The sequence below is a fragment of the Eutrigla gurnardus genome (genome assembly GCF_963514095.1).
Source record: "Eutrigla gurnardus genome assembly, chromosome: 14".
Lineage (NCBI taxonomy): Eukaryota > Metazoa > Chordata > Actinopteri > Perciformes > Triglidae > Eutrigla > Eutrigla gurnardus.
The window spans coordinates 25,171,645-25,185,108 of NC_139937.1; the positions used below are offsets into that span (position 1 = coordinate 25,171,645).

Genomic DNA, 13,464 nt, shown 5'->3' on the forward strand with positions numbered 1-13,464 from the left:
AACAGGCTCTTTTGCATTGTGCAGGATGTAATCATGGCGCTCGTGTAATGAGACATATCTTATGGTAATTATAGCGTTTTTGAAACAATACATGTATAAAAATGAAGTGTACATAAGCGGGAAGGCTCACAGCACAGCGTGGGAAAGATCTCTTTGTGGTTCTTTGGCTGATTCCAGATGAGAGCATCCTTGGCTTCATTTAGTCTTTTCAACCACAGCTTTAATACATCAGTTTATCATAACGGCCACATTTTAAACCTCCTAAAGTCTAAAATTGCACAAACGTTATGTTTCCTCTCAATAAAATGCTCCATATATATATATTTTTAAATGCAGCAGATTTATTGCCATGTCCCATGCGGTCATGTATATGATTTCCTGTTCTCCATCAGCTCCTCTTTCTCCATTTTCTAATTTTAACTCCGAGGTTCTTTTTCTTATTTGACCTCTGAGCTCCAAAATGCTTCACTTATCAACACTCGCTTCTCCGTCCTCCCAACAGTTCCATCTTCCTCCACTTACATTCCTCACATATCACGAGTCAAACATTCGTATTATAATCCGCAGCGTCGCCCGTCATCGCCGACATTATTGAACGTCTTCACTCACGTTTGCAGGGTTAAAGAAAGGTTCGCCGCTATCAGCTGACCCTTTTGTTTGTGTAGCTTCATTCATCTCCCCCCTTGTCCGAGAGGGGAATGTGCCCTTTAAAGACCGTTATTCAACACAGTTTTTTAAAAATAGTGCGTTCCCATGGAAGTTGGTCCCTGATGGGCTCCAGATGTGGTCCAGATGTGCTCTACAGTGGCCAACACAAGAAGGTTTAGACAGGAGCACACCACCATGACCGCCGCCGCCGTCGCCGCCACCATTTGGTGGTTTTGACCGGATTTCTACTCCTCACTCTGAAGATGGAGTTAAAAAGATCTGTGGCTGCGAAGCATCTTCTCATTAAGTCCCATGTTCTCTACATCCGTCGTGATGAGTCACCGTCTTCAGGGTTTTCACACTGAGTGACACTTAACTGCAAAAAATAAATAAAAAAAATGCAGCTGACCATAAAGTCTTCAACTGCCGAAGATTTTCGGCACTTTTTAAAATAAAGTTTCATAAAAGCACTCTCCGTTAACATTTGCTTGAATCTTAACACATTTATTATTTTTTTGGAATGATGTTTTTTCTGTTCTCATGTAAAGTCACTTCTACCAATTTCAACACTTCTCTTGATGCAGCGTAGTCCTACACTGCCCCCTTGTGGCTTAACGCAGCATTTACATTCTGCTGCAGAAAATCACCTGCATGTCAACAGCCCTCATGTTTTGGACACTTCAGGTATTGACATTCACAATAACGATGCCCCGACTTAAAACATGAACATGTAGGTCTTTGCAAAAGACGTCACAATATGTCCTCCTATGTACAGCTGCATATATTACACATTCTGCAGAGGCATTGGTCGTTTAAAATATTAAAAGTCCAGAAAAAAACGACAGTAAAAATAATAAAGACAGTGTATTTTCCAGCATTGGAATGTGTAAAAACGATATATATTTAAAAGTCTTTTCCAGGATTGAGTTTCTCCGGTCCAGTGCAGGAACAGCTGTCCATCTTTGCTTTCTAATTTTCGCTCGTGTGTGTGTGTGTGTGTGTGTGTGTGTGTGTGTGTGTGTGTGTGTGTGTGTGTGTGTGTGTGTGTGTGTGTGTGTGTGTGTGTGTGTGTGTGTGTGTGTGTGTGTGTGTGTGTGTGTGTGTGTGTGTGCAGGAGAACTCGCTTGTCGACTTCGTCCCCCATTCCACGTCAGAAAAATGTTCCTCTTGTTTGAATGTGCAGGTTGAAATCCCGCATGGCACAGTGTCAGACCGACAGGCAGTCAGGGTCCAAGTTAGGATGAATGCTTCTTTCTCAAACTCTGTACTTCCTCCTGTATGGGAAATAAATATATAATCACTTATACCACAGTCATGAGCTCGGGAACCACAGCTTTTTGGATTCCCTTCCTCTTGTCGATGCGCTGAAGACATAAATGCATAAATGCAAAAGTCAAAGGCACGCCTCACTGACCTGCAGAGACACTCGTTTGTTTCTCTCCTCCCCCAGTTCGTCTCTCACTTCCTGCACGTCTCGGCTGATCAGAAGAGACGGGAGAGAAAAAAAAGATGAGCTTGCAGACATGGGTGTGTCTAAATAGGTCAAGAAGTACACCACCAGCGAGTCAAATTCATAAATACATGTATGCAAATGAAGAAGTGTTACTTTGGGGTCAATGAGATGTAAACAGTAGCTTGATCACTATAATTAAGCACCAGTAGCAACTTTCTGATCAATTTATTATTTAATAATAATTATATATGTCTGTTTTCCCAAATGACTCGGCCTTTAAGCCTTTTTTTTTTAAATTCACAACTCCAAAGAGTCTCCTAATTAAAGCTACTGAGGCTGCAATCACACGTCGAGGACTCTGAACGGGTTAAACAGCGTGGCTCGTGTTCAGCCGCCGGGCCTCTGTGATGGCGCGTATCAAAGCAAATCAAAGCTATTCATGTTTGTGTCTCTGAGGTTTGCGTCTCTTCCTGTGCTCGTGTCCACAAACCAGAAATTCAAGATTCTTTTGACGCTTATAAAAAACTAAAGTCATTGTAATGTCCTTTTCTGAAACCGACTGGGTGAAAGTGAACAGCACTCACTCGTGTCGCGTCTGCAGCAGCTCCAGAGCCATCCTCAGCTCCCTGATCTCCGCCTGCAGGCTCTCCATGGTCACTTCTTCTTTGTGGGTCGCCGCTTTGGCATCGACGACGACCTTCGGCGGCGCCGGTCGGGCCGGAGGCGGCGTCTTGGGACGGGGATCGGGCTTCCCGGGCGATGGCAGGAGATTTTCTGTACCCTATGATGACATCACACAGACCACTCATTCATTGCAAGAATATTTCCAAATGCAATGTAGAATCATAAATATCTTTATATATTTCTTTTTTTTTTCATTCAAACTAGTGAGGCTTAATATCAGGCAGAAGCCAGGTACTTCCTGTCTGAAACCTTTTGATTTGAAATATCTAATATCGATTCATAATATCCTGATATCAATCTTTTAATACATGTGATTTCCTGTATCCTCAGCGTTAGTCGGGCCTGAAGGCAGACTTTTGTTTTGTCCTTTCACTGCTGCAGCGTTCACATTGCATTTACTTCTGTAGTGTGTGTGTGTGTGTGTGTGTGTGTGTGTGTGTGTGTGTGTGTGTGTGTGTGTGTGTGTGTTAAATGAAAACTATTAGAATATCAGATTTTTTAAATCATGCACCAGGTTCGACACCCAGCTGTAATGTGGGACGTGTCTATCACTAGTGCCTGCACACGTTTGCATTACTGGTGCAAGTGCAGAATGTGTTATCTCATCTGCTGCAGTGAAGAGACTCCTGAATGTTGTTGTTAAATGAGTCACGACATGCAGGCTGCAGACAAGCAAACCACAGAAGAAGAAGAAAAATGAGAGAAATGCAAGGTGTGTTCGGTTCCATTTTAAGAAAGCAAGTATTTTTACCAAACAATTATGCAGAAGATAAAGTAGGGAGTAGCCTCACTGTTGCAGCGATAATCTCAAGATTCAAAGGTCATCTGCAGACGTGCTGGTGAGCAGCACTTATGTGGTTTGGCAGGTTCATTATGTAACTCCTCACTCGGGCCTTCGAGGGTGAAAGTTGTGATAAATCTGGAGCAGAGGCTGGACGTACTTGTGTAACCAGGCCTGATGGCGGTCTCCTCTGGGGGGGTTTGGCTCTGTTTGCTGTAGGATGGCAGAGTTTATCGGTCTGCACGTCGACTCCATCGAACTGGTCGCCCTCTTTCTCCTCCAGATGTTTGGGAAAAGGAGTCGCATCTCCGTTGGTTTTGCTGGAAGAGAAAAAAGTCAAATGTAACAAGGTTTGCAGTAAATAACAGAGAGGAACATCAGGGGGGGGGAAAGCTGTTAAGCTGGTTTCCGGTGGTTTCCTGAACTCTGATGGTGCAGGTGCAGAGCTCAGCAGCTGAAGACTGAAAGTCTCTGTGTTTGTCTTTTTCTGTTAACTTATTATGGGATGGTGGCCGATCCCCAGAGTCCCAGCTTCAGTAACCTTTTATACGACGGTTAGACGTAGATATGAGATGGTTTGAAATTTAACGACTCTTAAAGAAGCTGGAAAGGTGGTTAACAGTTTCCCATCAGCACCGCGCCTCAAGACAGGGCCGTTTTTTTTTGTTTTTGTGTGTGTGTGTGTGTGTGTGTGTGTGTGTGTGTGTGTGTGTGTGTGTGTGTGTGTGTGTGTGTGTGTGTGTGTGTGTGTGTGTGTGTGTGTGTGTTACTCAGGAAACAGGAAATGGGCCTGCTCTCGTCTGTTTAGACCCGATCTGACTCATCCCAGACTTTCCACCGAGCTGCTAAAGGTCGGTCATCCTGGCATTCTTCTTTAAGGGGTCACCATGGCAACTGGTGGCGGCAACCAAAACCTTTAGCATCTAAAAGGCCCCGCTCGGTGCCAGACCAAAGGACTGAGAGTGTTCCTGACATTTCCTGAAGGCCCTTTTGCTTTGGAAAGGTTGCGAATGAATCACTATTCACGACTCCGGGTTGGACGCCATAGTCTCTCTCTCTCTCTCTCTCTCTCTCTACGACGACGTCAGGGTTCACTTGGGCCTCGGCATCACTCACTTGGGTAAAACCTTGTTGGGTTTCTCTTTGACGGGAGGCGGGCTCGGCCTGTTGATGGACGGCAGCTTGACTTTGGTTGGAGGGTTGCTCCTCAGGTCCTTAATGTCTGGTTTGTCATCTGTAAAACAGATTCATCTGCGTTATTCATCCTTTAGTAGGATATTAGACTGTAATGATTTAATTCCAATAAAAGCCGCTGCCGTCTCTACCTTTTGTCTTTACTGGACCGCTCTTGTCCATCGCTGAGGCGTCTGTCTTCACTGAAAAAGAGGAGGAACTGTTACCACAGCAGCTGCATTTTCAGTGAAATATTAAAAGTATTTAACACACAAAAACTTTGAGTCCATCAGCCAGCTTCAAATGTTTCCCCGAGCAACTCCATTGAAGGAGCTGTCGAGCTGCAGTGTATTCCCCAGGTGTCACCACGTGTAACACTATGAATATTATAATTTATACAGCAGGTTGTTGCACACTCAGCAAACCTGCCAGAGATAAATAATTTGCTTTCTCTCCTCATGCAGGGGAGGTTTCTTAATAAAAGGAGATCCTTAATGGCTTGTAAAGATCAGATGGCTTATTTATGTATTATAACAATTTGCATGTGCTTACCCCAGAAAGTATCATGGTTTAATTTAGCCGAGGGACAAAAAATGCCACCGATCTTTCAATGAATCTAGTTTGTGAGCAGTTGCATGAGAATATGTGCATCCCTGGAGCAGACCAGGTAGCAGCTGCAGCCAATAGCGTGGCAGTAACGGCCCCGAGGGTCTGAAGAAGTTCACCGGGGACCAAAGAGAAAATAAAATCACAAAGAAATAAAAAGCCACCGATAGATGCTTGGACTATGACGCCTCAGTGAACTGAGATAATGTGAGAGCTACATATATAGAAGCACAAATCCTAAAGTAAAGTAAAAAACACTCTAACGCTCTAAAAAAACGATCTTTCTGCACAAAGCTTCAACTCGGATGAAGAAGGAATGAGAACACAGGAAGCCTACCTTACCAACATTCCCTCTCAAGCAAACCATCCACAGTGACAGTAGTGCTGCTTCTTGTGAAAATCTGTGTGAGAGAGCTCTCCTCCTCCTCCTCCCCCCTCCCCCCCGTTTCCTCCAAGACTCCTGAACCGTGTCACATGACCAGCCTAACCATCCCCCATCTCGCTGTAGTATGTGAGACTTCCTGACACTGTGTTCATGCTGTAATCCACTCAGGTGGCATCTTTGATTGGCTGAGCACTTTGCGTTGTCTCACCTGCTTGTTAACCTGATTCCATGAGCTCGCATCTCCAACCAATCAGGAGGTCTAATGTACTGTTTTTAAAAAAAACAATTTTTATGTTTTGTTTGCACAAAAATGTGCAAAATGTGCAACTAACACCGCAGACAGAAGACCTCAGCCGAATCTTGACAAGAAGTCACATCCTGCTCTGCAGACCGCAGACTTCACGTCGACATCGATTTGATTCAAAAGGTCATTAACGGTCATTATTTCACTCTTCATCTCCACACCAAAGAAAGTAACATTTTGACTGTAACACCCATTTAGAATACTTTGAAGTTCAACTTTTACAAATTAAATCTACAACCTAGAATTATCGTTACATTTATTCAAAGTTTGGAACAAAGCTGAAAAACAGAATAGAAAGCAGAAATCCCACATAGGCCAAAGGTTTAATTTGCAGTGTGATAAGATTTGCCAGTTTGTTTTACTTGGCTTTTTCACAATGAACACACTATAATAAGGAGAACAGAATATCTACTGTTGAAGGTTTCTGTGAGAGGCAGCACCTGAGCTTAAGTGAGTTTCCTGCATGTCCGACCTGCTTTGCATGCTGACTAGATAATACGTGATATCTGAATTAGACATGACCGGCAGCTTCTAATGCATCATTATATAAAGTGTGTTTAATCTAAAAGCACAAGATCACGGTGGCAGGAACATGTTGATCATGGAGACATTCGGTGAAAACAGTCTCTGGCATCAAATGAATAAATCAACGGGGTGCAAAAACTCAACTATGAAGGCCAGATGCTTCTGATGTATCGTGGATTCTCATATGTTTACCCAAAGTTAAGATAGCAACGCCAACATTCAGAAATAATAAAAGAATATTGGCATCAAAATGTTCCTGAATGGCTCATATAGTGTTGCTATAATGATCCTACTTAATGTACTGCTAGGTAGCTTAATCTAAGATGTATTAGTTGCATATATGCTTGTATTAATCATTCGAATGCTGCTTGATAAATAAAGTGGAATGAAAACTACAATCTGAGTATAAAGTAGCATGAAATTGAAGTACTCAAAGTACACGACTCACTAATGTTGTGAAAGAATATGTGGTAAAGGGCTTCAAGTTGCTTCAGAGGCAAATAATGACATTGATCATGGGACCATTTTGCCAACACACGGCCTCCAATCGCTCCATCTGCTAAAACAACAGTCCCAGCTGTCCGCACGGTGCCAGGCTCAACAACGCCGCTGCCAGAAGTCATGACTCAGAGGCGAGGCCTCTCAAACACGAAGCCACAGCTCCTGCCTTCAGGCTCAACATGCATGTTAGCCTCTTACCTGAGAGCTTCTTGTTGATGTCGCGTACAGGCAGCTGGCTTGTGTTCCCGGACTAGAGGAGGAGAAACAAAAACAAAAACCCTCAGCAGGCTGGCGGGAACGTCCCCTTCTGAGTTAAAGGCATCTCTTTCCTCACACGCTCTTTCCACGGAGGGAAGTTTTTCAGTGAGTAATTCCAAAACAGAGGAAAGACTCATTGCTCACCGGCTGCTGACTCGTTAAAGCGACACAAATACCAGCTAAGGATGAACTGACATTAGGCACTTTTTTTTAACAAGTACAACAGATATGAGTTTATATAAAGCATGCAAATGGTAGAGGTTGCAGTCCAGTCCGACAAGCGGTATTCCTGCGTTTCGGTCCACTCACTTGCAGACTGCCCATCGGCGGGATCACCATGACGAAGTTATCAGGAAAGAAGCCACAGCGTCCGTTAAGCTCTCCCTCCCACCAGCCTTCATCTTCGGTTTCCTTTAGATGCAGATCAAAGAGTCACATTTTTAAGCTCAAACATGGCAGTGCCCTGTGGGACGCCAAATTGCTGAGAGGTTACCGAGCGGTCAAGCAGCCTCATTATCAATTCATCAAACTGTTTTGTTTTGGATGCTGTGATATGATTTGTTTATGATGATTGGTACGTAGAACGTGTGTCATGTGTTTCCTTGAAAGTGACACAACTGGTTTGGCAAGTACTTTGTATGACGAGCACTCGCACCCGTAGGTTTCTGTCTAGAGCGTGACTTCGTGGGAAAACACGCACGAAACAAGGGCAGTTAATTTGATCAAACCTTGCTCAGTATGACGACCACGTCTCCTTTCTTCAGGTCCAACTCGTCAACTGTTTTGGCCTTATAGTCAAACATGACCTGGCAACACTCCACCACTGAGGAGAGGCAAGAGATAATGTCGTCAGAGTCCGTTTTTAACAATGAATGATTATCTTATCAGCCTTGTATACGACCTTCACATCACTAACCTATAACCGGAAAGAGGCTGTGACGAACTGGAGATAAAAGCTGTAAACTGGTGTGTTCCACTCTGATGTGCAGTGATTAATCAGGCCATGCACGCTGGGAAGTATTTATAATTGACCCCACCTAGTGCTGGGCGGTATACCGGTTCATACCGAATACCGGTGGTTTTTTTGTTTATGATATGCATTTTTCATATGCCCCAATACCGGTGAGTGTGTAGCGTATGAACGTCGGGAACGCAGAGCGGCGGAACGTCGCGCCGCCGGACATTGTTTGAGAGGGGGCTGTTTAGCAGCTGCACCAAACAAGCAGCATGCGAGAGCACAGCCTGTGTTGAGCGTAAGATGCGGTGAAAAAATAGATAAACACGGCGAAAGTTTCTTTTTGCCGAAACTTTCGCCGTGTTTATCCATTTCTTTTTTTAATTTATTTGTTTCAATATTATTTATGGATTAGGCCTTAATTGATGTCCAGTGGATAAAGAAGTCTTCATATTGCAGTTACAGGAGACGTATTGTTTACATTGTGTAGCCAGTTGGTTTACAAAAGATGTTTTTTCAAGTTGCAAAACAATAAAGGGTTCTGTATTTTGACTGCAACAGTCATGCATTCCGATTCCTTCACATCATTAATGCTAGTGTGGACATTAATGTTTTTCTACAATATTCCCTCCTTATGACATTAAAATATGTCAGTCCAAGCCAATTTACTGCAGTAATTATTCTCTAAATTATTAGAAAATTAGGTTAACACCCAGTCGTGCTTGAAAAAAAAAATACCGTCAAATACCGTGAAACCGATATCATTTTGAAAAATACCGTGATATACATTTTTGGTCATACCGCCCAGCACTAACCCCACCCCCCTTATTGACCATTAAAAGTAGATTAATTACCACATGTCTAATTATATAATAAGTATAAATAGACCTGTTGCGTTTGAAATGCTATTGAAAACCAGGAAAGTGTCTGAAATGAGGGTAACCCCTCGAATGATTGTGCAAACAGTTTAAGAACTAGCTTTCATAGCGCTTTATAACATGACTCACCGTTTTTTGCTTTGTTCCTCACACTTGTCCGTTGCGATATCTTCACGAGGACACACAGTACATTGGGGTCAAAGGTGAACAATTTTGTGCATTTCAGGAACGGGTTATTTCTGCGTCACGTACCTCCTTGTTGAACACGGCGTCGGTGAGCTTCGGTCTCGACTTGCCCTCGCTGTACTTGGCGTCTGTAAAAGATTCAAAATTCAAAGATTCAAAGTGTTTATTATCATATGCACGGTAAAGAAACATGTTTACTTGTACAATGAATTTCCTCAATTTGAAAAAAATAGGTATAAAATAGATAAATAATACGAAATAAAGCAATTTAAAGTAAACAACAACAAAAAAGTAGATGTAAACTTTTTTGCAGAAAAAGTGAACAAACGTTTTCTGGCTTTACCGACCTTTCGGGGAAACAAAAATCTCTTTGACAAAATTTGATGGAAATGCTCCGACTCGGCCATTTTTCACCCCCATCCACCAGCCGTCTTCAATCTGTTGATTAAACACGAGGAGAGACGTGAGAAGACCAGATTAGCGTTCTGTGGCTGCAACACTTAATGTCTCTTTTACATTCCAGAGGTTACGATCCGTCTCAGATTCTCCATTACTTGATCGTCCGTGGGAACTCTCTGAACTAGTCCGATCGGTTCACATGAATCGGTAAAGACGTCATTTGTTTGTGGAAAATGTGCTTTGTCAGCCCGGCGGGACAAATACAAAGAGAATCTAACATCCAAACAATCAATAAGTACCTCGAATGAAAAGCACTCTTTATTTGCCCAGGGCAGATTGACCGAGCAAACATCTCACCAACGCCCAGATCTACAGACAATGCAGCTTGAAAGCTCATTTTCTGAGAGCAGTTATTTGAGTTCAAACGTGAGCAGCCATGTGAGGGGGGGGCGGGTTCTACCTCTCTGATGATCTCTATCGTCTCCCCGATGACAAGCGGCAGCTCGTCTTCATTCAGGGCGCTGTAGGCGAACGCCACCTCGCATTTCCTCGTCTGCTTCATCCTCTTCGCTGCAAAGACACAAAAGAACCACATCAACGGACAGATGTGAAGGTTTTTATAATCTGCTGGAGAACCCAGAGCTCAATAACGGTGCGTTCAGAGGCAGAGTCGTTCAAGTCCCGACAGGACGAAGATCAACACTTCCAACGCGTCCAATCCCTCAAAGACCGTTTGTGTTTTATCTCCCATTATAATTAGGATTTGTGAGGTGAACGTATATTTAAGGTCGGCTTCCTCTCTGTGCTTCCGCCGAGTGGGTGAGCCGCACTAACCACGACTTTCATCATGTTTTTTAGACGATGTCGGAATAGCGGCTTTTAAACTGCGACGTCACTGTTCATTGTGAGTCGGCTCAAGCTACAAGCTGAGATAAGATGGTTTCGTATTGTAATGTGTGCCGATTTCTACCTGCGATGATGACTTTGAGTACATTAAATGTGATATAATCAATTCTGATGGACCGGTACAATGTACCAGAAGGCTGAACTCCAGATCCTGAAAGTAGGGATGGGAAGGTAGAGCATTTTATCACCTTTTTTTTTTAAATAAAATAAAAAAAAAACAAACAAAGTTGATCACAGATAATCATAAATATCATCACGAGCTAGCTAGCTTGCTGTGATAGGCGAGTGAAAAATAGAGCAGGATACAAAAATGTTTTCATATTTAATATCGTCCCCATAAAAGAATAAACGTATTGAATTGTTTCGTTACTTAGCAGCGTACTTTGTCTGATGCTCCGTGGCTCCCTCTTGCTGTCCCCTATCAAGTAGACGGGCACCTCCTGCAGTGAAAACCCAAAAACGAGGCGTATGTAAGACAAACATGAAGTATAACGGGACACGACAATGTGGGTCAGCTAGCGTCGGCTGACCTTGGCGAAGTTGGCGGGGAAGATGCCTCTCATTCCTCGCAGCTCGCCCTCCAGCCATCCCTCCTCGCCGGCCTTGGTGACGTTTTTGACCACATCCCCCATCCGCACTGTGAGCTCATCGGCCATGGTGCCCTCGAACGCCATCAGCACCAGCACCTCTGCAGTGGCGGGGCAAATGGGGCAGAAAATCATGAGTGATTCTTTGCACAAAAGGCCGTTGTGCTTTGCTTGACAAAGTGATGTGGCCTGACATTTCACCACGACAAACCCTCTCCCCAGTGGAGGCCAGGCAGGGTATGAGCTCGGAGATTATTATGGAAAATACTTTAAATAAAAACTAATCCTTTCATGCAAAGTGGAAAAAACATGTTTACCTGCAGCATTAAAACAAATTAGCCAGCCAACTAAGATAAAATCACCTCTGTGTTCCTACAAATATATCACCGTGTTACAGATTACTGAAGATCTCAGTGTATGCAAAGTTATTCAATGGCCTCCATACACAGTTTTGCATGCCAAATTAAAATACTTCGCCATGTTTTTACCATTGAATCATCAGGCAAATGAGCGCATTGAAAACATTTTAAAAAAAATGCCACCAGTTTATTAGAAAATGAAGAACATGGACTCACCCATGGTGTTTTCCTGTCTCCCTCCCTCGGGTTTGAATATGTAATTCCTTCACAAAGGCAGCAGACAAACTTGTGGAGCAGAAGGAGAAGTGAAAGAGTGCGGTTGTGTTGTCTCAGAGAGAGCGATATGGCAGCCGAGGCCCTTCTTCCTACTTGTCAAACATTAACATTGAGCAACTTAGTTGGGCTAGTCATGGCAAGTCGGCAGCAAGGAGTAGGATGGGTCATGCAGTAGAGAGAGGGAGAGGGGTGAGAGAGGAGGAGGACAGAGGGAGGGAATGGGAGGAGAACAGGTAAGACAGGTTTATAGCGAAGGAACAAAGCTCAAAGACTTAGAATAGAGCGTGACGACGTTGGTCATCGCACAAATATTAGACGATAAAAGTTTAAAACAATCGCACCGTAAATCCTGCTGCTGTGCTCTTTTCCACATCTCTGTACTGATAGTGTTGCCAAGAAACTCCCTCCCTTATTGGGAGGAGCTTGTTTGAGTGTAGTGTTGTTTTGGTTCACCCCTTGAGGCAAAGCCAGCTGATATATATGTGTATATATAAATATATACACGGGTATATATGGTGTTGCCAAGAAAAGCAGCAAAGTACATTTTTACAGGAAGGTGAAAATGTACATTCATTGTTACACAATATGTTGTGTCACTATGTCATCACTCAAGAACTTCCTCATCTTCCCCGTTTGAATGTCAGTCCTCTCGGTCTTCCACGTTTGTGTAAGATGTTGTCCTTTCTGCCCCGTTAAGGTTTTCTCTCGGCTAACATCGAGTAACTGCTGTGGAAAAAGAAAAGTACAAATGAGGTGTAAAAACTGCCTCACTTCCAATTCCAATTAAAAAAACCAAAGTAAGGGTAAAATAAAACAAGTTCTTTTTAGAATATAATAAAAAATGCCAGGCGTCCTGGTTGCGGATGCCAATCCAGGGACTCTCAAATCCAAGACTAACAAGGGAGGTAAACAGAAAAGTGTTTATTTTGGTAGCTAGCCAGAGCCAGCATGTTCCACCAGTATAAGTCTTCGTCAGGTCGTTAATTCATGTATGTTAATGCATCAAAGCCACTATAAGAAAAAGTATTTTCTTCCTCGAGTGCCTGAACTCCCTTCACATTACTGGATTAGATACTCTACTGGAGTCTTAGTGGACAAAAGAGTGTTTACACTGATGTTTCCAGTAAACAACCCTTAAATGTCAGAGGGTCGGAGCTGAGTCTGGGTGGAGGACTCGCAGGTTCTGAGAGGTTTCATCAAAAGGTGATCCGATCATCTTGGCCTTCTGTTGCATGGCAGCCACATCAGGATGAGTCTCAATGTTTGTGGTTATGGGTGCAGCCAGACCGGGTGCAGCTGGACAGTAACCTCTGGTGCTGAAAAGTGAAGCCAACGCAGAAGTACTTCTCACTTGGTCTCAATCTCTAGTTTCAAGTCTTCTTCAATCCAGCATGATGTTCATTTAGTACATTCTGGTCCTTTTAGAGTCAAACAGACCTTTACGCGACGTATGCATTAGCGCGGGGCTAATTTGTGATTGACTGGTTGCTATCACGCTACCAATACAGTTAGCTACTAAAATGACACTTAACTGTAAAGTTTACCCGGATTATGAATGCTTTGTGAACACCAGAATCCAGATTGAGCCAGATCCAGTAAG

The 13,464-nt window shown here is 43.3% G+C and overlaps 1 protein-coding gene across 2 annotated transcripts; it reads right to left on the reverse strand.

Moving 5' to 3' along the window:
* Positions 1-1,125: 1,125 nt before the first annotated feature.
* Positions 1,126-12,224, reverse strand: sh3d21 (SH3 domain containing 21). Of its 2 annotated transcripts, none has more exons than XM_084026827.1 (16): positions 11,805-12,224; positions 11,173-11,330; positions 11,025-11,082; positions 10,197-10,306; positions 9,685-9,775; positions 9,404-9,465; positions 9,281-9,320; positions 8,047-8,141; positions 7,628-7,729; positions 7,259-7,310; positions 4,892-4,942; positions 4,683-4,800; positions 3,727-3,886; positions 2,686-2,882; positions 2,063-2,181; positions 1,126-1,922 (listed from the first exon to the last, which is right to left on the reverse strand). In XM_084026827.1, exons 1-16 carry the CDS (start codon positions 11,806-11,808, stop codon positions 1,618-1,620), a joined length of 1,722 nt encoding a protein of 573 aa, XP_083882953.1. In that variant the 5' UTR covers positions 11,809-12,224; the 3' UTR covers positions 1,126-1,617. The 2 variants fall into 2 exon arrangements, with proteins under 2 accessions (XP_083882953.1, XP_083882954.1); XM_084026828.1 differs by having other exon boundaries at positions 1,636-1,922; positions 2,063-2,126; positions 11,805-12,219.
* Positions 12,225-13,464: the final 1,240 nt, after the last annotated feature.